The following is a 25,784-nucleotide window of genomic DNA, read 5'->3' as shown; positions in this document are numbered from 1 at the left end:
AAGGTAGGGTTCTATCCCTTGTAAAACAAATCAGCATATTGCTGCATAAAGAAGGGCATTGTCCTGAACTTTACTGAGACCCTGTAGTTTAATGCTACATTTTTATGCACCATTTTTAATGAGATCCTGTGTTTGAAGATCATAGCTTTTAACTAGATTCTCAATGAAGAGCAAAACATCAGGAGAGAAACAAAACATAAACTACAGTTAAAACAAGCTACAACGAAGCTAAAGGGCCCCGCAAATACTTCATAATAGCGACAGCTTTGTTATAGCCCGTGTTGACCGAACTTCCAAGGGGAATAGTCATTCCTTCGTTATATCCATCATTTCCTTACAAACCGTTTTGGTATAACAGGGTTCGACTGTATAATCATAACAAAGCCCAAATTACTACACAGTAAAGTTGAAACAATACACAAGCAACAATGTCTCAACATGCCAGGAGCACAATTAGCTAAGAACATGATCTCTACTTCAATCCACTCATCCTCACAATTATAAGAGTAGGGACGCTAATGCGAGACAATGTGAGGACGCCAAGGCAAATGGCAGCTAATTTGCATGCAGGATTCATCCCTGCCCACTATAAGCCCAGTTGGAAAACAAGGCTCAGTCTGCAACAAAATGCCAGCCTCAAAAAAAAAGAAAAAAGAAAAGAAAAGAAAGAAAACATTTCCAACGTGCCACCTGCTGCCAAAGCTAACATTATGCTTTTACCTCGAGTGGACTGCGTGTGCGTGGGGGAGGAACAACACGCGAGAGAGTAAGATATGTCGGCACCTTCAGCTCAACACCACCACCCATTCCCCCTCACCCTCAACTCAAAGCTCCCCCCCCCCCCCCCCTATCTATGCCAACATCGGCTCTATCATAGAGTAAACAGTACGGCCACGAAGCGGGAACAACAACTCACACGCCGCCAGGGATGGGGCAGATTAGGGTTGGTCTCGGCTCACAAGTGTGCCTCAGGGGGCAAAGTGTGTGGTTGGCGGACTTTGGTGGGAGATCGGAGATCAAACGAATCTTCCAGATGTCAAAATATTGCGACTTTTTATCGTTACTCTCGTGCTAGAGATGCCGTGGTAAGGAAGTAGTGGAATACGAGCAGGATGAAAACGGAATAGTTCAGCACAAAACATGAGCAAGGCCCAACAGCCTTACAGAAATGTAAATGCAGAAAACAGCGTTACTTAATTATCAATAAAGGCTGCACAAAACTGTAGCAGAGAGGTTGACAAAGATGGTGATCTGAATTTTGGAAAAAAAACATCACCATAAAGGACGGGCACTTGGGTGATAAACTTAGAGGCAATCATCTGTGTGTAATGTCTGCCTCAAATCTTCCAGTTTCATTTCCTGCAGTGAAGAGGTAGCCGACATGCAGTGATAGTATAGGAGACTTTTAAGCATGCATCAATTACTCTAGTGCAATGCTGTGAAATGAATCAGGCTAATTCAACAGTGGAGAGATGGGTGTGGTAAGGAACTGAAATAAAGCGTCAAGAAAATACACTTCAGGAACTGCACTTAAAGGCTCATGACCGTGTCCAGTTACACGGAGCTGGGCAAAAATAGTTGCGTAAAGAACAAAAAGAAGTAATTACTCACCAAATTAATTATGATATTGAATATCGACCACACAAAAAATTGTCATGTTTGGGAGACATAAGGCTACAGAGGAAATTATTGGCCCTTTGCCAACTCTTCCAGACCTCCAATTACAGCACTGTTCTTTTTTTTCCAACAGGCAAAGGCTCAGTATTTCTATCATTGTCCAAGTCAGTTGATGGAACGCGTGCTCATCACTTCTTTTTGGTATTTCAGTACTCTCCCTGATGTATACAAAGCCCGACTGAAACAGCACACCAAAGTGGCAGACTTACGCTTCGATCTTTCTCATTTTTGCGTGACGTAAAAAGTATAGAAAACTCTCACACAAGCACAACCTTGAGAAAAAAGAAAAGGTTGAAACTGCACCAGACTCAGGAACATTACTGAACTGTGCCCATTAAGAACTCCACACCAGGACTATACCAGTTCTCCAAAGAAATCAAGTAACATGTTCAAACCGTTGATCCAGGTGACTCAGCAGTAGCTCTTCGCACAGCAACTTGACTTAAGAAAAGTGTCAGGGACATGATATTCTCCCAAACAACTACTACTTTTCCGTGCATATTTTCACACAGACATGTCATCAAAGAAAAAAGGTGTTGATAAGCGAGTAAAAAGAGGCAGCAGACAATGGTAGGTCCAATGCAAGTTTATTGGGAGTAAAAGATACTATTACGTTGCGGTTCAGACTATTTTAGCTAGCTAAACGAAACTGGGCATAAATACTGGCAAACTACACTACAATCTCGATGATACAAACAAGGATAATACGAATTCTGGACGATGTGAATTCGAGAAATTCCCCGGCCTCAGTGCATTGTGTACGATGTGCAGAATTTCAGATGTTCCGAATGCTCGCCCACACCACTGTAGACGACATGAATGTGTGAGACACATCCGCACACACTCGGAGCATCAAGCACTTACTGCGGCAATCGGCATCACAATCGCCAGTCGCGCAGTATGCACCCTAAGTAGTGAGCTCTGGCCCTGCGTCCGTAAATAAATCCCGTCTGCCGTAAACAGATCTGCGTGAAAGCCTTTCCCATGCTTCTGCATACGGATTTTGTTCTTTGGACAATACGAATTCTCGGATGATACGATTTTTTCGCAACCCCATGAGAGTCATATCATTGAGATTTTACTGCATGTTCTAAGATACTTTGTAACGCATATGGTTACACATGTATAAGTGGAAACAGTTCTGCCAAAAGAATGCTGTCTTTGACCCATTCAATGCTAAGCTGTTAGGGACTTCGACTATTAAAGACTTCAGTTCAGCTACTCACAGCCATTATCTGAAAATTTAACTCTTTCCTTGCCATGACAATAGACCATCCAACAAAAACGTTGAACGAGCTTGCACGCTGTAAAATTTTTAAAAATTGCCACTAGATAACAATATCGAATCCTCTCCTGACAAAGACTACAATGCTGGCATACTGGGTGTCGATAAGCCGGATCAGCATATTAACATCCAAAACTTGTGGATGTGGTATTGGACAGTTTGGAAAGCACCTTGTATATTCACAAGTTTTTTTTATTGCTTGTTCACCTTGATATAACCTAGCGTGGATGAATTTTTTTTTTGCATTCCTTTATTAAAAAACAATGTTCAAGCATTTTTACTTTAAACAATGTTTATCTTCTGAGCATAATTTTTAAACTGCATGAACGAGCAACTATTAAGCAACATTTTGATATATCCCGAGCAAGATACATTAACTATTTGTATGACTAAAATTTCTTTTCATCTTTCCCTTGTGTTAAGGAAAGAGTTAAAGCCATCCGCATTTCCCAAGCACGTACAACCACAGGGAGAATGTAACTCAGAAATTATAACTGGAGATGGGTGCTTGACTAGGCAACGCATGCGGCTAAAACAGGCCAATCATTTCCATAGCAAAATTTATCGTCTCCACACCATTTTTATTGTTTCACACCACTCAGCAGTAAAAGCACAGTTAGAGCAGCGAGAACTGGAGCCTTGAAACTGCTACCAAACGCCCAAGCACCCAAGCGATAACAACTTTATGGCGCAATCACTTGAGAGGTGCCGGTTACACATCCAGTCAGACGGCTTGCGAGTGCAGAAACTTCCAGCTTGGCCTTGAAATGCAGCAACTTGCAGATGGGTTCCTGCCCAGGTGAGCACTGATAACAATCCGGTGCAACCTCCTTGCCTAACCCTCACCTCCCGATGGACCACAAACACACGGGACGGGACGCACGGTTTGCTGCCCACACCACAAGATGCAGAACACCACACCACGAGGTACAAACCTGGGAACTGCCTCAGCAGAAACACAAAGGCAACTCTTCCGAAAATAGTAGGAGGGCTCAGTGGTTAGGGCACTTGTCTACTGAGCCTGAGTACCCAGGGACCCCAGCCAGCGGACTACTGGTGGAGGACTAGGGGTGGAATATGGAATCTTTTTCTTCACTTCTTTCATTCCCTCCTTTATCCCTTCCCTTACAATGCAGTTTGGGTGCAGTTCAGGTGTCCACCAAGTTCAGTTCAGGTGTTTATCCCTTCCCTTACAATGCAGTTCCGTGCAGTTCAGGTGTCCACCAAGTTCACATGGATGGGTGCAGTTCAGGTGTCCACCAAGATACATAAGACAGTTGCTGTGCCATTTCCTTTCCTTAAAACTAATTTCAATTTCATTTCATTTCAGCTCCACCTTAAGGTTATGACGCGATAGCGTAATGAGTTAACTCCCATGTATGCCGAAGGTAATTCCCTACTTTACATTCATAGATCCCAGGTAGTCCTCATACCCCTCCTGGTGCAGTGGTGCAGCGGTTAAGTGATGCACCACTGCCCTGTGATGGCAGGTGCTCCCAGCGGTGCGCCTTGTGCGGCCCAGGTTGCTCTTCCCAAGCGACCATTCATTAATTTAACCGCCACGGTGGCCACTTCGTTCACAATGCGGCGGGCAGGCTGTGAGGACGCTGCAAGGTCACGTGACCTAAGTGGCCCACCTGCTTCCTAAAATGCTCTCTGGGGACCACCTGCCAGAGCCATTCCTGTGATTTTTCACCCACGTCGCCGACAACGCCGACACCAGATATTCTGGTGAATGTGGCTTTTAATGCTCCCGCGTCAAAAAGTATGATCCAGTGCTAGAATACGTGCCAATGAGCAGGCACAAATGTGGCTTCCCTGATACTATTTCTGTACCGTTATATGCCATAAGGTGATCTACGCAATTAGTTGACATCCCCGACAGGTTACGTGCTATAACAGCTGGCTTTTATGCTAACCTTTAAGTCACAGTCCAGTTATGCATGAGGTTTGTTCACCTCAAACAGCTCGCCTGATCTTAAAGTGATCTCAACGGCTCTCGGTAAATAGTACTCACAGGTAAGCAAAAGTGCCCTTTTCAAGCATATCTATGAAGACTGTAAACATTTACCACGAACGAGCCTCAAAAGCTAAGAACCTGAAACAATGCAGCAGGATAAGTTCGGTGGCTAAAGCCTATTTTGTAATCTTCACAAAGGAAACTCGGCTGTCACAAGCAACAGCATTTAAACGTGCCTTAGAGCTAAAAAAAGAATGAAAGCTGCCAGAACTGACATCTAGCCTGTAATGATAATACCCCGTTCCTGACAGGACCAAACAATCTTCGCTGCCTTTGCGTGTCTGACTAGGACCACACTGAATGCCAGTTCTGACGAAGGACAATCACACGAGCATGTTTCCACCTCAAACAAAAACAGGACACAAACAGAAAGCGGGGCCACGGGAGCCCGTCCGTCGTCGTGATCGGTGATCGTCGGTGAGCGGAGAGAAGTTGGAGGAGTTGAATCTCACTTTAGTGAATCAAAGAGAGGAGACCCCTCCTCCACTTACCCCCGAAGTCACCCCCGGCTTGGCAGATCGTCGCAGTGCGTTTTGCACATAACAGCGTGCGCGGGGGACAAGACACACACGTGTGCGTGAGACTTACAGCAGACAGACACAAGACTTCTTGTTCCCCCCCCCCCCCCCCCCCCCAATGAGGTGAAAACAAACAAGATTACGTTAACGATAAAGACAAGGCGACATAGACTTGAAAACAGCGCACGACAAAGCAGAGCTAGAAGCTTGCTCAAAGCAAAGAACACATCGCACACGTAGAGAACGACACGGCAACAGAGAAGAGGAAGCGAATGATAGCAGCGTCAGAAATGTTTCAAAGACAACAAAACAGGGCCGTGGGTGCTAAAGTTACCCTGTGAGCAACTTAATCTACAAATTGAAGGTAAGCGCTGTACCTGCCCTAAATGGAAGCATTTGTGCGCAGAATTACAAGCAAATACGAGCATTTGATAAGTATAGACACGGGTGCCGTCTATCATGGCATAAGAGTAGCCTAAATTATCCTCACATACATGGCTGCATAATTCTACAGAGTAAGTAAAGAAAATAACCTCCTATTTGTGCATACTTGATTTTGGATGTGATATAGGATACCACCTGCTACACACCGATCCTCTTCGACTTCCAACAGATGTGTAATACCTTGTAAAGCTCAGTGAGCACGCTTACACACTAAAAGAAATTTTCTCATGATTGCTATCCGCGACCATTCTGCGACTAAAGCAATTCAAATTCCAGCTTGAATCCGTTCAAAATCTGAGGTCAGCTGCAGGTGAAAATTTCCCTCTTGGCTTTCTGCCAGATACTCAACGAACAAGTGCAAGTTTGCTGTAGCTGTATGCACAGTAAGTGCAGTTCTTTTGAGCGGTAAGTACCGCAGACTACAGTTCTATGTACACTGCCTAAGGTTCTAAAGTCTCGTAAAATTAAACTGAACCTTTCACAAACAAAAAGCTCTGAGGCAGGACAAAAAGCTACAGGAGTGCCAACTTCAAAATTTGCCATTAGAACAAACAATACGTACCTAGGGTCAATACATGATTATTAAAGACTGCTTTAATGTCTAAGGCTCCTAAAGCAATAAAGTTACTGAAGATGTATCCAGCTTTGCTATCCTCTAGAAAAACAGGAATTTACACAGCTTCATTTCCCCTTTTCGAACATCGGACTTACTTGTATTACCAGTAAAAGTCATTCGTGAAAATGGATCAGACTAGCCTGTTCTCTACGAATCCCCCTTGAAGCAATGTGAAGAAAATATCTGAGCAATCTAACCAGCCCCACCCACTGAGAAGCGCCATTCAAGTAAGCGTAGCGACAGACGCACACGTAACAGCACGCACACGGACAACGGAAAGCGCTGAAGGCAACACGTAAGACGGCGTGTTGCTCGAACCTCACGTGAGCTGGAAGAGTTAGATCTGGCACCGGCCAAAGTCCTCACGTGTCAGGATCCCACTTCCAACTCAGGCAGGACAGCACAGGGGGGACCCTACAGGAGGGGCCACGGTGGCCGCAACGGCCGGCAAAGCGCAGACGGACGGAAGACGGCAACACGGCAAGGCGCGGCGGCGGCCGACGGCAAACTGAGCAAACGACCCGGGGCTCCGAACGTGGATCCGACACTGTCGTCCATCGACGAGAGGGAGAGGCATGGCCAGACCGGCAGCACAGTGACAACTCGAGTGATCCAACCACACGGCGACGAGCGAGAGAGTCGGGATGACATTTTGAGAACGCACCCTGAAGGAGGCTGAGCGCTCGTAGCGTCCTCCCATTTAAGTAATCAGCGCACCACACCACCGTAGCCGGTATTGGCTGCCACCTCGAAAGGGAGATGGAGAGAGGGACAAGTGAAGAGGACGGCCGCCGACAAAGGAAGAGATCCGGAGGGCGTAGTGCGAAGGAGTCGCCTCAACGCCGACGAGAGCGGAACAGATAATGTCGGCAACGGTCCGCGTGCCCCCTCTTCAAGGAGCCCGGCGGCGGCACGGCGTTGCACAAAGGTAGGCCTAACGGACGTCAGCAAGAAGGGGAGCGGCACTCTCGCAACACGTGTCGCCATCAGCACTTGGAAAAGCGAGTGAGAAAGGAAAGACCGCTGGCTCCTCAATGCTAGATGGGCTATCAGAGTGACCTAGCACTAAAATTGAAGGGACTGCCAAGGGAAATGAAAATCGATTCATAGAGTACGTGAAAAGACTCTCTGCAGTAGCTTTCAGGAGCAGCGTCTGCCAGTCCCAATCCTTTCTTTCTAACTGCCTATTAAGACAAGAGAAAGAGCTGAGTACAATGAAGTCAACAGCAAAAAAAAAAGGAAAAGGAAAGAGAAGATAATTACTGCGGTTGAGTTTTGGAATGGATCCTGCAGCTAATTCGAAGTCTTATTTCTTAAATAAGCACATCTGAAACAAAAGGATGATGGCACAGAAGGCAATGTAGAAGAGAGTACGATAAGAAGCACAGTTATGCACGTTCATTGCGAAAAAAAATTGTGAGAGAAGAGCGCACAGATAAAAATCCACAAGGCAAAAACTGGTAGGGCCCTGACACAAAGGCAGCAAGGCAGGAAGTTCATGAAGGGGTTACCTTGAAGAAGGACCGTTGAGAGGGTCGGAACGACATACAATGCGAGAGCTATAAAAATACCAAAAGGCCAGGCAGGTGTTCCTTCAAGAACGGGGTGAGGGTCAAGCGCTCCAATTTCTTACTGTTCTTTCCTCTGTGCACGAGGAGAAATAAAAAAAAGAAGAAGAAAGAAGAAGGCACCCGCACTCCGGCACAGCGGATACCGGCCACTCGACGCAAAAATCTCAGACGAGTCTTGAGCGACCGCGGTGGCGGCAAGCATCGAAGGAGGGGGGGGGGGGGGGGGGGGGTCCAAGGAGACAATGAAAAGGTGGGGAGGCAAAAAGGCAAACGAAGATATCACCGGCCGGCTCAAGACGGACAACCGACTCCCCTTCTCCCCCCGACTTCTCGTTCGGCCCGATTTGGAGCACCGCCCACAAGGCTGCCTCTTGCAAGAGCTTCTGCCAACATCTCGAGTGGTTCCTCCAAGGAAGTGAAGACCTCTGGAGAAGAACGAACGCGCAGAGGTCAGTCGGAGCGCATTCTTAGCGAAGACGGCGCCACAGCGGCAGGACGCAGACCGAACAAGACCAAGGTACAGGTGGACGGCGAAAAGGCCCGCGGCGAGACTGATAAGGGAGTTTGCTCGGGGGCCCCTTCCCTCTTGAGAGTGGTGCTGATAAGATAACGAGGCTGGCCTCTCCTGTGTGAGCGGGCACGCTCCCACACAAGTCGTCTCCCAACGGAAACGACTGCACAGGGCGACGTTACAGAGGCTGCAGTGGAATTCAAATGTGCGAGGATGGAAGAGCCACGACGACGGTCATGAATCCGACGGTTCTTGCACGAAAGGGGGCAAACAGTACGAAAAACTTCCACGTCCTAAACACATAAAGCAACGCCTTGAGGGCCTTGGTTCTGTTGCACAAGCGCTGCACTAACCGTGGAAGCAACGGTGACGGGTGTGAGACTAAACTATCCCAACTAATGTACAGATATATCTTGATCAGCAGTTCGAAATAGATAACAAGAACAGGTTGCACCAAGGACAGCCTGCAGGTCCACTTTTGCAAATGAAGAGAACTAGCAAATGAAGCGAGGCCAATAGATTCGAAAAAGAAAAAAACTGCTAGACCAAAAGAGAAAACATTACAACCGTTAGACCAAAAGAGAAAACATTAATACCGTTAGACCAAAGAGAAAACATTACAATGAAAGAGCACTCAAATGTACTAGAACTGACCAGATCGTAGAGCTTCTTGAGCTTTCTTACCTACCCTGCAGTTATATTACAAGTCTTGGTAATTATGATTTAAAAAAAAAACATGAATTTAAGGACCAAGGACTGTTTTTACGGGTGTTTCCTTGAACAGGATGTTTAGCAAGCTACTGTTTTCGAAATCCCCGACTTTTCTGTCTACGCAAACTACCATGTTCAAGATTCCTGACTATCGAGATAAAATTCCTTTACCACTGGAGAAGCAGGAAATCATAACAGCCAGTGATAACGAACAATATGCATGAACCATGTGCAAGAAAAAAAATATTCACTGAAACTGCCAATGCCACACTTAAAACAGATTTGCTCTTCTTTTTAAGAGACAGGCCTTTTTTTTTTTTTCCAAAGAAAGTCCACATTCAAGCCATGGCTCATGAAGCAACCATTCTTTCTTCTCTTCCAGCTCTTTGACATAGATAGATATTCTTTTCTTCTCCTTCTGAGCATCTGTTTCCAGTAAGGATGCACTAGCACCAAATTTTTGGTTTCGAAACCGATGAGTTCGATAACAATTGGTTCCCAATGATACAGAATATTCTCAGAGTTCAAACGGTCAACAGAGACAGTGTAAATTAAAAAGGAACAAGTTCTTATGATTCGTAAAACACACATATAAAAAGAAAAAGATTTATTGAACAAAAAAAATTTTGGCCTTCTCATCATTAATTATCATATCCTTAATGCCTACCTGGCATCACATAATGGGGGAAGAGAGTCGCAAAGCATGTAGAGAGTCATGTAGGAAGTCATAAGTCATACAGAGCAAGATTGTGTTCACAGAAAAAGGTCTAATATGGCAAATTCCAGACATTGCAGTAAAAACCCGAACCCTAATTTTGATAGAATCTAACCTGACAACGTGACTTAATGCTTACATTACAAAGGGGCTGCTGAGAGTTGTTATGAATATTGTAAGCTGTCCACTCTGTTCACCAATAAAGACAGTTCTTCTCGTCACAGTTCAGATACTGAGAAGGAGCATTTCCTGCCCTTGGCCGATTCGGCCAGATATCTTTTCACTATCAAACCGACGTAACACTTGGCCTTGGAGAGACATGGCACTGGGCATAACTGCTAAAGACAAGCTGGCCCACAAAATGGATGGAGTGTGGCAGCTTGGCTACAAAAGTGAGACTTTTAATCAATAAATCAATCAATCAATCAGCTTTTTCAGAGAGGTGAAGAGGTGTACACAAAAAGCCTACGTATAGGCTTGACACAAGGTCCCCGCCCCCTACAGCAGCTTCAATGAGCACAGAAACTAAAATTACAAAATGCTGAAGCACCAGTACATGATATGCCTATCAACATATTTGTAACAGAAAAGGAACACATTATTGAACATTACACATTTCTAAAGCATTAAAGGTGCACTGAAGAGGAATCTGAACTTGTCTTTTTGCCGCGGGAACTCGATCTACACGTTCCGAGCTTTCTTAGAAACTGCGATTTACTGCCCTGTGTGGCCGATTTCCCCAATTAAATCGAATTAACGTCCGGCTCCCGCCTTTTTTTTTTAATTCTGCCTCGTACGGTGGGCTGAGTCGACCAACGTGTGGAGCGCCTTTCACCCAGTCCCGTGTCAGCTTGCCGCTCTGCCATCGGCGGAGTAATATGTAGTAGTCCGTAGTAGCAAATAGTCCACGCGTACTTTTATTTCTTCAGGCTTATTTTGCGGCTATATTATCTGTGAATGAAACTATTTATTCATGGAAACCTAAAAAACAAAATAAAGCGAAAGCAAAGTCTCCACGGGACTGGGTGAAAGGCGCTCCAAGCGTTGGTCGACTCCGCCCACCGTACGAGGCAGAATTAAAAAAAAAAGGCGGGAGCCGGACGTTAATTCGTTTTAATTGGGGAAATCGGCCACACAGGGCAATAAGTCCGTTTCTAAGAATGCTAGGAACGTGTGGATAGAGTTCCCGCGGCAAAAAGACATGTTCAGAATCCTCTTCAGTGCACCTTTAATAGTAGGGCCGAGCGAATATTTAAACTTTGAAACACAAATCGAATAAGAATATGAGGGAAAAAATGGTTTGAAAATTGGTTTTGAGGAAAGGAAATGACCTCACTGAAATGACCCGATTTCTCAAGGTGCATGGAATTTCCTTGACGCCTCCAGGATTTTCGCCTCCAGGATTTTCAGGTCGCTAGACACCCTGTTCAAGTTCATTACTTAAGAAAAGAGCAAAGCAAAGCAGGGGGCTTCAATCTTTTCAGCCTTCAATAACCTAGATAACCCCAGTGGCTTTCAATTGTACTGAGGTGTCTTATCTTGGCTTCCATCCCTTCCGACCCAACATACTTAAAAACGGCCAAATCAAAAAGGACATCCTGATGAAGTAAAAAAAGTCTGCCATTAGCAGTTACAATAGGATCAGTCCTAAGATAAAGTAGATAAAGGAAACGTGAGGAGTTGAAGCATGCATGGGCTTACGTACTCGGGGAACCCAATACGTGCTCCAAGGAAATCAAGGGTCCCACAGAACCCAGTCTGAGGAGCCATGAGCTAGAGCATTCCTCCGAATTCATCATAGTTCCTTTTGCATGTTATTTAAAATGCACAGCAGAAGAGCGACAACAAGCTGCTGGTAACTGTAAATAGGAAGCGGTGTGATATGTATCTGCACTCGGTAATCTTTGAATAAATGGTGCATGCAGTATTTAGATGAAGTATAAAATGATATACTGTACCTACACACTGAATGAAGCCACTCATTTTCCAGAAAAGTTTACATCAGTTTTGTCCGGAGGGTTCATTACGCGGGGAAAAAGTGTTTCAACGGATTTTTTTTTGTGAGCGTCGAAGTTTCATGCACGTTCACCCACCCAACCATCACGTCCGCCCGTATATCCATCAACAAAAGCTATCAGTCAGCGCGTTCATCTTGCCGGTGTTTAGCACTGTTTGCTTCCAAAGGTGTTTGCTGAGTCATGGCGCGATCCGAGATTCTGCGATAGTCGATGGCGCCGGCCAATCGCGGCAAGATAAAGCAAGCACGCTGAACACCGTCACTGAAGGTCAGGTGAACGTTTTTTTATGTGAAGTTAAACAAAACACGCAGCCGATTCAGAACGCTGAGCAAGTCAACACCGCCAGCACTCCTATAGAAGGCACACAGTGTCTTGGCAGTCTGCAAAGTTCACACACGCCAAACCAACAAGAATTTTCGCCAAAAGATAAACACAGTAGCATCTTGGCGAGCTGACGGACGGCGCAAAACTGGGGAAGGCACTAGGAAAAGCGAGCGCTTCAAAAAAAAGCAAAGTAAATTCTCAGCCACTTTTGTGGCTGAGAATTTACTTTGCTTTTTTGCCTGTGCTCAGCCACAAAAGTGGCTGAGCACAGGCAATTGGCCCAATATTGGCAACTGATGGTTTCACTTGGTCCTTTGTACGACTGGCCTCTGCCAATGCACTTCCCATATTGGGCCAATTATCTTTGGTGCTGGGGTTCACTGTGCAAGTGGGTCAACTACGTAAGCAAACAGGGTATAGGCACAGTTTTCAATTCCCAGTTTCGAGCCCTGCAGCGTTGCTGACTCAAGAATGAGTACTCAACAAATGGACAAAGCTATGCTGCTAAGAATAATGGAATCTTAAATGGGACAAAACATCAAGTTGGCACTGTGTTGACATAACACCCCATCAACTTTCACATAACTTCCCCCATATAAGACAAGCATTGCGTGCCGTGGGCTAAGTTTAAAGGGACACTGAGGAGAAATTGAAGTTGGCCTGTATCGGCAGAATACCAGCTCCTGATTACAAAAACGCCACTCATACTGACAACAAAGCTCTTGTAACGTAGAAAAGAGCAAGAACCAAAATGCAGGTATCGCCGTCACAGGCCAAACTCGCAAGTACAAGCGTGATGACGTCATAGGACAAAACAGTGCTGCTAGAACCAATGGTTCTAGCAACTCTAGGACCCGAGAAACCACAAATCACTGAGGCGCAGCCAATGCATGAGCAAATCTCCTTGACGTTGCCAGATGGCGCCCCGTGCCCGGCAGCTACGCGCGCGCCTGAAGCATCGGGATCAATCAGCGCCTGCTCACCGGCGTTAGGGGGGCTCCCGGTATTTCGCTAGCGATAACAAGGTACACGGTATGCTAAAGGTGTCTATTTGCAAGAACTTCGTTGGCAACTTCGAGAACGAGATCCGTCGTAACGCTGGCAAAACGCCAGTGCAAACGTAAGCGAAGCGACTGTAGCGACGGCCGCAACAGCCGATAGATGCCTCCAACGTGCGGCCGGCGGTAGCTTTCGTTTCGGCTGCTGCTAGGCCGCGCTGCTGGGCGCCAGAAATCACGGAGTCATGTGCACGTCATGTGCACGTCATGTGCACATCATGTGCACGTCATGTTTCACGTCACTTAGTCCTGTGTCGTCATAGGAGAATCCCAAGTTTGAATCAGAGCGGCGGGAAAAACTTTTTCAACTTCGAATCCAAATTTCTTAGAAATATATGCATCTTTCGCTGCCGGCCAAGTGTCAACAAAGCCATGACATGCCGAACTATCGTATTTTGCTATAAAAAAAATATTAATAGTGCTTTCCTCACTGTCCCTTTAAATATGTACACCGATCATTCAGAGCAGCAGGAAACGAAGAGCTGAAAGCTTACCGCTCAGCCTATTCACAGCTCGTCAATGAAACAAGCAATTAAGTCGCAAATGCTCAAGCATGTCAATGACAGTAGAGCCCATCCAACTACAACCTCCACTCGTGAATGAATGAATGATAAACTAACCACAAACAATCAGTGTGTCAAGTGGATTGATGAGACCACAGCCCTCAACATCGCTCCGACACCCACACGACAGCCGTTTGTTCAGCGCAACCCTGTTCTGTGGTAAATGAGGCAATGCAACGGGTGATATGCAATGTGTAACAATGCACCACACTTCCAAGAGTGATGCCCCCACCCAGCTGATAAGAAGGCTTTTGTGTAATATCACTCCCACTGAAAACTTGATAAGCGGCAACTATTGCGCAGGAAATCTGGATAAGCCTGTCACAAATGAGAAGACACCGGGTACTGATAAAGAGTAAATGCAGGGTGTGATGGCGTGCTTTAAGAAAGAATTTCTCAAACACTGTTGACGACAGCTTCCCACAGGATGAACCATGTTGTTAGGCCATGCTGACTAACATTCATCAGTTGTGAATATTTAAATTGACAAAGGTGCCATCCAAAATTTCAGCTTTTGTTGCAAGCAACACCATCCTAACTGAACATCTGGCTACGGTTTATATTACTGCAAGACTGCAATCAGCCCATCATACACAACTCTTGCAAAAGCAGTAAAATATGAGACTGGCAATTTGCAACCTGATTTTGAACCCTACCATTCTCATGCAAACATCTTCCTCAAAAAGATCAAGCTGTAGCAAGTTTGGCGCATTCTGAAATGGTACAGTCTTCCTCTTAGATCATGCTGTTGCAGAGTGTCATGGCATGCTATTCCCAAGGCTTCACAACAAAGGTCTCTGACGCAAGCAAACATATTTAAGCGCGGTCAAGAGGCAACACAACTTATTGAAGCAATAAGTGAAATCAATGAGCAGTTCCCACTTAAGTATCGCATATAATATATAATGCACTTAACAGGACCAGTCACTGGCAATGACGGCTGTGCTAATGATCTTATTTTTGTGAAAAAAGGAAACTTGCAAAAAACTGTGATCATTTCATTGGCCTGCCCAGCTTCGGAAGCTGCCCACACATAGGTATGATAAATGCACACTTATTTTAATAAATTAATCTTTGGGCAAACTGCAAACAAGGTGCTACTCTCCAGAATAAAAAAAAGTCGTTTCCCTGACCTGAAATGAGGTATAGCTATACTACACTATTTCTGGTGAAATCAATCATTTCACTTCACACCGCACAAGCGAAAATCCGCTGTGGTTTAGTTACTACTGTTGAACCTGGTTAGGGAGGAAGCTCTGGTGTATCGGATAACTGTACGCAGCTTGGCGTCTGTAACGTTGAGTGCGTTCCGGGCAACTACCAGCATTGGGGCCTTTTCAACATGCCGATTGACGTTATGTCAAAGTCACGTGACTTACATTGTGTTGCACTGTCTATGACGCCATCCATTCACCCATTGTTATTCTTACATTTCGCTTAATTCTTTTTCAAGGTCAAGCTGAAGGTCACATCACAAGTTTAGCACTTTTAGTTATCCATGGCTATAGCAACATACATATCAACCGATTAACTACAGTAATTAATCTAATTAGTGTTACTTAATTAGGGTAAACCCCTTTCCAGTGAAGTATTACATGTGGAAATAATTATGTTTACTACTAATTATGCTCATTACTATACTATGATGTCATCATGGTTAACCACACTATTATACGCCTAAATACTGTCTTAATCCAGCGATCCAATGGAGATATGCCGCGGCGCAGCGCGGAGCTCGGCGCAGCGACCACCTGTTTCTAGACGCAGATCCAGCTCCTAAGGATGCCGCTGCTAACTGCCGGCAACACACAGGGAAACTTTAGTTCGGACTAGCGTAGTAGAGCTTTCGCTTTAGAATGCCCTCTAGCCATGGCGGTGGCTCACTGGTTATGGCGCTCAGTTGCTGAGCCAAAAGACGCAGGTTCGATCCCGGCTGCGGCTGCCAAATTTCAATGGAGGTGAAATACTAGAGGCTCGTATATTATGCGGTGTCAGTGCACGTTAAAGAACGCCAGGTGGTCAAAATTATTCAGGAGCCCTCTAATGGATAATTTAGAAACTGAAACAGCATCAAGAAGAAATTCAACTATAAATTATTAAGCGGTCGTAGGCGAATACTATGGGGTGCTCCATGTACACCTATGTCTAATACATCGTTTGAAAGAAGAAAATGCAAAAGCAAAAATTTGGTGTCTATAGTCATTTAAAGCAAAAGGAGGAGGGCTGGCAACACACCGAACGGCACTGCAGCGTGGTCGAAAATTCCATTCACATCTGCAGACGTAAAAGTGTACGTGTGTGTGTATTTATATATATATATATATAAGCGTGCCCAAAAATATTTAACAAGCTGACTGACAAAACAGTTGATACACCAAAATAACGCACAAGCAACTACAGAAAAAAGAACATGCTAAATTAAAACAAGACAGCCCTGTGCGTCTTATAAGTTCATCGACATAATGTACGTTCATTCGTGTCACAGCTACTAATACTCCTTACTACAGAATTTTATAACCAATCAAGTATACGCACACCCATGTCCCAACTGAAAAACTGTGATCAGGCACAAGTGATAGGTAGGGTGGATGTGGGGGCTGAAAGTTGCATAAAAGCCAGCTGATATGCAAATGCCAGGCTTTATCTATTTGCAAGCTGGATATCAACGCAAAGGCTTTGGTACCCTGCACGATATCTTGTCTTCACACAAAACTAAAACGGGGTAGGTAGAACAATATGCCTGTCCCTTATCTCTGAACTTTCGCCCTGGCCTCTCTCATTCGTATTTCACCAGCCTGTCGAGTGTTTTTCACGCGTTCAGAGAGGACACTTGCTAACGCTCCTAGGTGCAATTTGTCTTCAGAATCATTATCACAATCGGAACCGTAATAGTGACTTTTGATAGCAATTACAATGAGTGACACTAAAAAGAAAACTGAAGGCTTTTGCGCTTCTTTAAAGACTGCAAGGAATGCTCTTTAGGTGATAGTCATGACAGTGATGTTAAGGCAGGAGCCTGGTCTTGAAAAGAAAATTTTATTAATGTAATCATAGTTATGAAATTTTCATTGCACATGTATTTTTGTGCGCTGATTCTAGCTATGTCATTTAATTTCATGTAGAACAATTCCTTGAGCACTTATGCAATTTTTATGCAAGTATTTTGCAAAGAGCTTTGAAAAAAATTTCTTGCGGGAAACTTGCTGAAATGTGTGCCATTGGGTTCTCTTGACACCAAGGAATACAATAAGGGTAAAAATGTCTTCCTGCCTATCACAGAACTTAAGTTATAGGGTTTTGAAGGTGTCGCTTCAGAAATGACAAGAAAAGTGTGTATTCCTGTTTCTGAAGCAGCAGCTTCAGTACCCTGTAACTCATGTTCCATGATAGCCAAGATGATAATTTTACCCTTACTGCATTCCTTGGTGTCAAGAGAACCCAATGGCATACATTTCAGCAAGTTTCCCGCAAGAAATTTTTTTCAAAGCTCTTCGAAAACACTTGCATAAAAATTGCATAAGCTCAAGGAATTGTTCTACATGAAATTAAATGACATATCTAGAATCAGCGCACAAAAATACACATTTGCTGTTAACTGTGACTTCATTAATAAATTTTTTTTTTTAAAGACCAGACTCCGCCCTTAAGGGACCGGCGGGATCAGCCTTACACGAGTTATATTATCAAATGCTCTACCTGTGCCTCTCATAGCCCAACCTTCAGCCACTACCCTCTAAAAATTAAAGAAAAAACCTTGCATTAGCTCTGTTACTTTGAAATCTATACACATGTGCACATCGCATGGCAGCCTTTTAATGATGCATTCGAAGAACTTTCTACAGCAAGAGCTGTTATCAGCACGTTTCCCAGTTATGTGGCGTAAGCAGTGTTGCCATAACACAAACTAGGAGCAAAGCAGAGTGTCACTGTTTTACCGTACCACAGATTTGTGGCACCCTCTGTGTGCAGCGGCGCAATTAAGTGCTTACACCCTTTTGTACTTCTGCGCATAGAGGGCAGCATTCAGTAGCCCCGTGAGCACTGCATTCGGCATCGTGGATAGCTGTCAGCGAATCTCGTGCAAGACAGGCAGATTAGCCGGCGGTCAGTTTTGTATTTGTTTGTTTATTTCAATTTTGCAGGCCGCTTCCTAGGCCCTTGCAGGAGTGCAGTGCAACGAATAAAAGGTCAGTTACAACAAAGCACAGGAGCAACAACACAGTTAGCTAAACCAAAACTACAGAAAGTGACACGTCAAAGTAACAGGTGCCTTTCGAGGACATTACGAAATTTATAAGCATCAAATGCGTGCTAAAGGGACTGAACACTGACCAAAATGTGTAGGAAGGCTGTAGCAGAAATGAAAAGACAATGCCTCATATTATAAGGATTGAGCACTGCAATGTCCAAGAAACAGGGATTCATAATTCTAATTTGGCACTAAAAATCGCATAAAAAGCCATCTTCGGTGAAACCTGTCATTATCACTGCAGTCCACCATGTGACCACATTTCGGTAAAATATAGCTTATTTGCTTTTAGCGCACAGTGTACTGCTGAATACCTGAACACAATGAAGAACCAAAGTATTGATGCAGCAGATTACCACCCAGGATCTTCCATTTCACATTGCCTGTCTAGTGAGCTTGAAGTGCCCAAGCAAGGACAGAACTGCATTCACAAGTGAGATCAATCACTGCTCTTACAAGCACCTCTACGAGTGTGGTGACACATGGTAAATAGGTTTTTTTATGGTTTCAGGAAAGTCATTTAGTCGGAGATAAAACAGTACTACATAGGAACTTGAGAATAATTTAATGCACCACTTTCCAGCTTCCAGAAAGTATCACAGCCCAGCCAAAATGCAACACCAGGTGAAATCTTCCAGCTTCATGGGTTGGAATGAGATAAGACACAGCATCATTTCATGAAGATGCTGACAACCTACATCTCAATGTGAGCATTTACTCTCACAAGACAAGACGAACGGTGTTTTTAACACACATACTGAAGCCAAATCTTCAACAAGAATCCACCAAGAGCCACGAAAATGAACAGAACAACCATGCAAATGAGCCATTTTTGTGTCGACACGGATATTCCATCTTGCCGGTCTTGTTCACCAGTTATGCATTCACATCTTATGCACGTTCAGTCGCACTGCACAAGTTTCTACTATTGCGAAGCCTCATTGCATTCTACCGGCAATAAAGAAAAAAAAAAGGTTGTTAGGCGACTGAAACCATCGATACAATATACTCGCACTGCAAAGTTGAGCACTCAAACATTCTTTCTTTCACATTTGTTTTTACTTTCTTTTATTGCGAAAGCAATACTAGTTGCACTTTCAGCCCATCGCGTAGCGAGGCCGGTAGCTACCATATTAGCATATTGGATTGGATTGGATTGGTTTGGATTGGATTGGAATGGACTGGATTGGATTGCATAACCGATGCATCACCACAAGTCTAACCACAAGCACCACCACCAGCTACACTACCAGCTGAACCATGGCGTAGCTACGGATATTGCTTTCGCAATTACCAGGCTTAACCAAGCTAAGCCACAGCCATTTGGTTTTTTGTCCTGCAGTCTTTTGTCACCTTGCGCACGTGGCAAACATCAACCCTTGCTTCGCTCCACCCCTGACCACTACTTCTACTGTCCCTGAAGACACTCATCAACCCTTGCTTCGCTCCACCCCTGACCACTACTTCTACTGTCCCTGAAGACACTCCAGGGTGCAAAGGTTTCGGAATCTCCAAGTAGCTGTCCTCCAAAGACGTGCGACCGTCCACCGCCGATCAGATTGGCGAGGACCGTTTCTTGCCGCCACCTCGACAGCCGAATCGCCCGAGAACAATCCCAAGATAAGGAGCCTTTCGCGAGCCCCTACGCTCTATCGGCGACCACAGCACAAGTGTTTTCCCGGAACGACTTGAACGAAGTTGCGCACGCAGCACAGATCTTGATAAACTCGGCATACCACGAGGCATTATCGGCGCACCCCAGTGGGCGAGCACGTGGTCGCAAACGCAAAAGAGGCAGAATTCGAACTGAGGACAAAGAACGGCCATGCTGATGAAGCAGCGTGCTTTGGAGGCTTGTTTCGAGGGCGTGCCTTCATTCCTCATTATTCAAAAACATTTGTGTGGCTCCTACTTGAAGAAGATAGAGCAGGGGTAAACCATATGCATATGACTTGGAAGCGATGGCGGACCCGTCGATAGATGAAACGTTCCTGCGTCAACACAGACTCGTGGTCTTTGCCAGGACTTTGCGATACAAATTACATAAAGCTTACCCGGCAAGAACGACAAAGGCTGCCCCAACAAAGATAGGTCTACCTATCTAACTCTCAGTCAGCTTCGACTGGATTTAGCTTTCCTTTCCCTTTGTGGCTTCCACCATTGCCCAGCCTTCTAGCTTGACCTTGGACTCCGACCAGATAAGGAGCTCGGTGTCGTGCGGCAAACACAGAATGACTTGCAATGTTTGTTTGGAGCCAACGGTGTGTGTGTGTGTGTGTGTGTGCGCGTGTGTGTGCGTGCGTGTGCGTGTGGGGAAAAAGTCTCCGGACCATGTGTTCCTCAAACGAAGCTTATAGCTCTACAATCAGACAGTGGCTGGAGACCGCACTTGTGGAGACGAAACAGCAAAAATTTAACTTTTACCTCCACAAGTGTGGTCTCTAGCTGCTGACTAATAGCAGGGCTATCGGCTTCGTTAGAGGAACACGTGGTCCGGAGACTTTTGTCCCCGACTGTATGTACGTGTGTGTGTACACATACATATATATATAGTAATTTCCAAATGATTTCGAACCGAATATTTCAACTACTTATAGCACAAAAAAAAAAGGCTTAACAGCAATAGGCATTTTCGAAATCATGTATTTTTCTAACACACAAGCCCCCTGCGTGAAAAAAAAATTACGGTCGATTTGTGTAGTTAGGCCTAACGCAAATTGGGTGCGCTAGCATTTTGATTTTCCCTTCGGTTCCGGTGCTCAGATCCAGTGTTCACGGAGGGTGGTTTTATCGAATAGCGATAATCAGTTAGTGTCCATATAAGTGGAATTGGTCACTCTTTCCCTTCATAGATCCCTGGGAATCTTCCTACCCCTCCTGGCACAGTGGTGCAGCGGTTAAGCGATGCGCCATTGCCGTTCTAGGGCAGGTGCTGCTATAAGTGGGACTTGTGTTCCTTGGGTTGGGTTGCGACCCTGGGCACCGTTCCCAAGCAGCCTCTCGCGACTAATTATCTGGGCAGGTAAGCAGCCTGCCACAGAGCGGGCTTCAGACAAACACACAATGGCTAAATGCGGGGAATGACCACTTTAAGTGCTAAGGTACTAAAAGAAAGAGTACAGAGAAGCTTTGTCACACTCAGTGAAACTGTGTTGACCTTTTGCAAAAATGACCACCGGAAACAGGGGGTGCAGACCTACACGCAGAGCCGACGTGTTTTCGGGGTGCCAGACCTATTTGTGGGACCTCCAACTGGCCTTAAATGCAACTGCATTGTCACACGGCTGTTGCTTTTAAAAGCAGTGACTTCGTGGACGCCTACAGGCATCAGCCGTCGGAAAGGCGCATCCCTCTCTATGTGCATCATGCTAGCTATCTTTCGTGCTTACGCCGTCATGAAAAAGAGCAGCTGCAGTCAGCTCACACAGAATTCCCACAGAATTCAAGGAAGCTGTGTGTTTTCCAACTGGTGCATGCCACTGCGCCAGTTCTGGCGCGAGTGCAGATAGCTCATGGGTACAAATCTGAGCTACCCACTCGTGGCTTCTCGAGCCTTCTGTACATGCACAGACCGGCTCCAGCATGCACAGTGGCACTTGACATGTACAGGATCAATCACACTTAGAGGGAACACGGCTCCGTGTGGCCACATGCCTGCGGACTGCCATTGCATCTAACCCGTTCATGAATCAATGCACAGTGGCGCACGAGAAGAAGGAGCTCGAAGTGGTGCTTCGTGTGATTTGCCCCTTTGCACGGGTTTGCTGCCGGCTTGGTCGCAATGGTGCTCCGCATGTGCGCAGCCACGCGGAGCCGTGTTCCCTCTAAGTGTGATTGACCCTGTACGCTTGGCAGGTGCCCATGAAGTTGGGGCTTTGGCTGTGGACGCACTACAGTGCCATCACAGAGGAGGTACACTGAACCAAAACTACATGTGGCAAGTGTTCCAGAGACGTTACTCGCTTGACACGAATACTTACAAGATTTTCAGCGCCAAACATGAGGATCATATCGAATATCGAATGCTTTACCATTCGATAGAATGGCCGAAATTGTCGAATATTCACACAGGCCAAATATATATGCTTATATACCTTCGAAAATAAGTAGGTTTGGGCTCCCTATCACCCACCCCACCAAATTAATCATATTTCTGATTTAACGAGCCCATCCTCAGGTGCACCCTAGTATGCCCCTGAAAAATACTATTAGCCCTCTTCAAACTACTTCAGTATTACAGTTCACCAACAAAAATAGCCCTGGCACTGAATGAATAGCTCACTATTTAAACAGCCCGTAAGTGATTAGAATGCATTACGACAAATGTGGAAACTGCAATCGTCTCAAGCTACAGCAGCACTAAGAAAATAACTACATTATGGCAATTACAGAACTCTTACACAAGCTTAAAAATGCAATCATTCTCATCATCAGTGTCAACTCTTCCATGAAGACACTGTACACTGCTTTTCATGACAACTTATCTTCCCCAATACAACATCGTGAGTGCCAGACAAAGGTGTCATCAGCACTTGAGGAACAGTGCTACTATACTACTCTTGGAGTTTGAATGGCAAGCATATGTGGCAGGCACAAGCCAACGGAAAGGCATATTCCTTTCCATGTGTCTCACAGTGGAGAAAGAGCCTCATGAGAACATAACTTAACGTGTCCACTGCGTCGTGCGTCCCCAGTGGGTCACATCACACAAGCCATTAATCTGTGTGGCCACAAATACTGAGTCAATGTAGCCACTGGATGGCTCAGTAAGTTTCAAAGAGCCCGCGAGAAGTGCACAGGCAAGGTTGCTACTGCCATCTATTGGCAACTCAGAGAAGCTTTTTTCGCTAGTGGCTCAATGGTGGGTTACACTATACCCCAAAAAATTTAAGGGCACTGATGTAATGCCTCGTCTTGGCCAGTCGTCGTTGCATCATGGCACCACTGCTGCAACCTCTACTGATAACTTTTGGAAGATCACCCATCCTCCAGATAAGCTATCGTTTGGGAGCAGGCAAACGAGCATCTTTTCTCTGGCCTTCGGAATACCGCAGTCACAGCGGTCATCTCCACAAATCTTTTGGGCTAAAGTCCAAAGTCCACAAGCTCAACCAAAATGCCCATCTTTTACCAGCTGGTATAACTATTTACAAAATAACAAATATAATTTGTATCAGCACATGTCACCTCCGTTGTTTCTGCGAGCACCACAGCCTGCTCTAAATAGTTTTGTGGTATGCCGCGCTTGCAGGTAGTTAGAAGGTGCAGTGAAAGCTCATGAGGCAGCCACAAAGTAAAGATGCTGACAACATGCATTACTTGTCATTCTCTTGGCCACGTTTTAAACCCCTCCAAGATAGGTGAATACATGCAGCAATTCATTAACCTCGGTTCAAGTTTTGTTGGGTGCCCGTCCAGCTTTCAAAGTGGCTGGTATAATGTGGTCAATCCATGTCCTCTGTTGTGGACACAATGTTAGGAATGAGGCATGTCAAGAAAGCTCAACTGAAACTGTAAGCTGCCAGACACATATCCGACTGGTGTCAGTTTCCGCTACCGCTTGCATGTAATGTGCTGCTTATGCCTGAAGATTATATCTGGAACCCAACAAGCCATGAAGAACCATCCGTGCATGCGAGATGGACACAAAAAATCATTTTGGTAGCAGCATCTGCATCTCGCATAGTCTGCAGAGTGGCTGTCCACTACATGCCTTTCCATGCATCGCAGTGCGCATGATGTCGATATCTGACCATTACTGCGTTGCGATAACACACGTCGCGACGCTGCGTGAACTGAAAATTCAGTGCCCAAATTTTATGCACCCAAGTCAATGAGCAAGTGCACACCAAGTCTCCGTACACAAAGCATTTCATAGTGCCCGTTTCAAATGGTTTGGCGTTAGCTTTGGGTCTGAAGTGTCCGTTCTCCACAGAACACTACTCCGATTGCTGCTGTCAGTGTCGTGGCCAGCTCACACATGCACTACGCAGGAAACACCACCAAAATAGTTAGCTGACAATTGCGCTTCTCGGTAACGCGTTTTTTGAGTGCAGCTACTGCAGTACTTGAACTGTAGGCGACCACATACGACACAAGCAGTGCTGAATGAGGTGGCTCTGGGTTTTGGCTTGGGCAGCGCACAGCAGTCCGCCGCCATTGAGCCTCTCCTCAGGCGAAAGGATGACTGCGCGTACTCTGGCACCATCCCTTAGCAGGTCCCTACCGTGGAGCCCGTCTTCTGAAGTGCTGCCGCACTCTCTCCCTCCGCTTTCCTCATCATGCTCTCTTAGCTATCGCCACCATTTTATCCTCAGCTGCTCTCGCGTTCACTCTTTTTCATCCTCCGCTGTGCTGGCAGTTCGCTCTGCCGATTACGCCAAGACCGATAGCAAGGGACATCGCTCATCCCATGAATGGACGCTTAAAAGCTGCGCCCAAAAACAGACACTCATGACGAAATCGCTGCTGCACAGCCTCTTTCACAGTAGCCCGTATCAACTTCAGCGGCTAGAAAATGCAGTTAAATATTCTGAATGAGTCTCTACCTGTCCTGTATGAAGCATTCTTCTGAGACCCGTTTTCTGGGCGCTGAAGCCTGTACACACTGCGGAAAATATGAAAGCGCAATGGGCAAGGCTGCCATATTCAATTGGTACAGTCTTATTCAGCCTCATTCTAGGCATTCAATGAGCATGTTGAAGACTCCCTCAACACGCACAATGGCGAGAGACCAGCCATGTTTCCTTCAGCCTACATGCTCGCAGGTAAGCCCGTTGGCATGCAACAGTTGCAGCCAAGGTCATCTATGGCTGTAAGGAAGCAACAGCTATAACAAAGAAATCACAGGACCCTTTCGACTTTACTACAACGAGGTTCAACTGCACGAAAATTTCCTCGTTTTGGGATTTCCTTCCATGTCAGCCTTCAAAGGAGCTAAGAGGGTACTGGTGTTATAACAGTTCTGCTCAATAAAGCACAAACCGCATGTAATGTCCAACATCGGGACCTTTAAGGTTTAAATAAATTTTTAAAAAACTAGTCTCTCCAGCATCATCGGATGCACTGTGCGAAATGCAATGCCAGCAAGCCCAACACGAAAAGGCTGGCACCACAGGAAGAGGGGGGGGAGCCACTCACGGCCTTGGGGATCTCGGTGTACTGCTTGCCGTCCAGGTAGGAGCTGGAGACAGGGCAGTTGACCACAACGCCACACTGCGGCTCCACCCAGCACTCGGTCACCAGCTGGAGCTCTCCGTCTGCTTCGGCTGTCTCCATCTCGTTGTCCTCGTCATCTGAAAGGCTGCACAGCGGACGACGACGGCACTGAGTGGAGTTTTCAGTGCTGGCACCATTGCTAACTGCAAGTCCTCCATTACAGCAGACTCTCAGTAACTACGACTCGCGATCAGCTGTTGCTAGGTTGGGTGTCAGCAAGCCGCCAGTATTCCTGCATGACGGGGAGGTTCTATCCCTTGACATCACACAGCAACACGTGCATTTG

General features: G+C 45.6%; 1 protein-coding gene across 3 annotated transcripts in view; it reads right to left on the bottom strand.

The window, feature by feature from the left end:
- Positions 1-25,784, bottom strand: part of LOC149366489 (KICSTOR complex protein SZT2-like) — a 197,033-nt gene that overhangs the window by 118,121 nt on the left and 53,128 nt on the right. For all 3 annotated transcript variants that reach the window (XM_089551003.1, XM_089551010.1, XM_089550996.1), the window contains one exon: positions 25,421-25,583. In XM_089551003.1, coding sequence (XP_089407129.1) covers positions 25,421-25,583 — 163 coding nt within the window. The remainder of the gene's footprint in view (positions 1-25,420; positions 25,584-25,784) is intronic.

This window comes from Amblyomma mixtum, chromosome 1 (genome assembly GCF_055824585.1).
Source record: "Amblyomma mixtum isolate Tamu chromosome 1, ASM5582458v1, whole genome shotgun sequence".
NCBI lineage: Eukaryota > Metazoa > Arthropoda > Arachnida > Ixodida > Ixodidae > Amblyomma > Amblyomma mixtum.
This window is presented reverse-complemented; position numbering and strand designations above follow the sequence as displayed.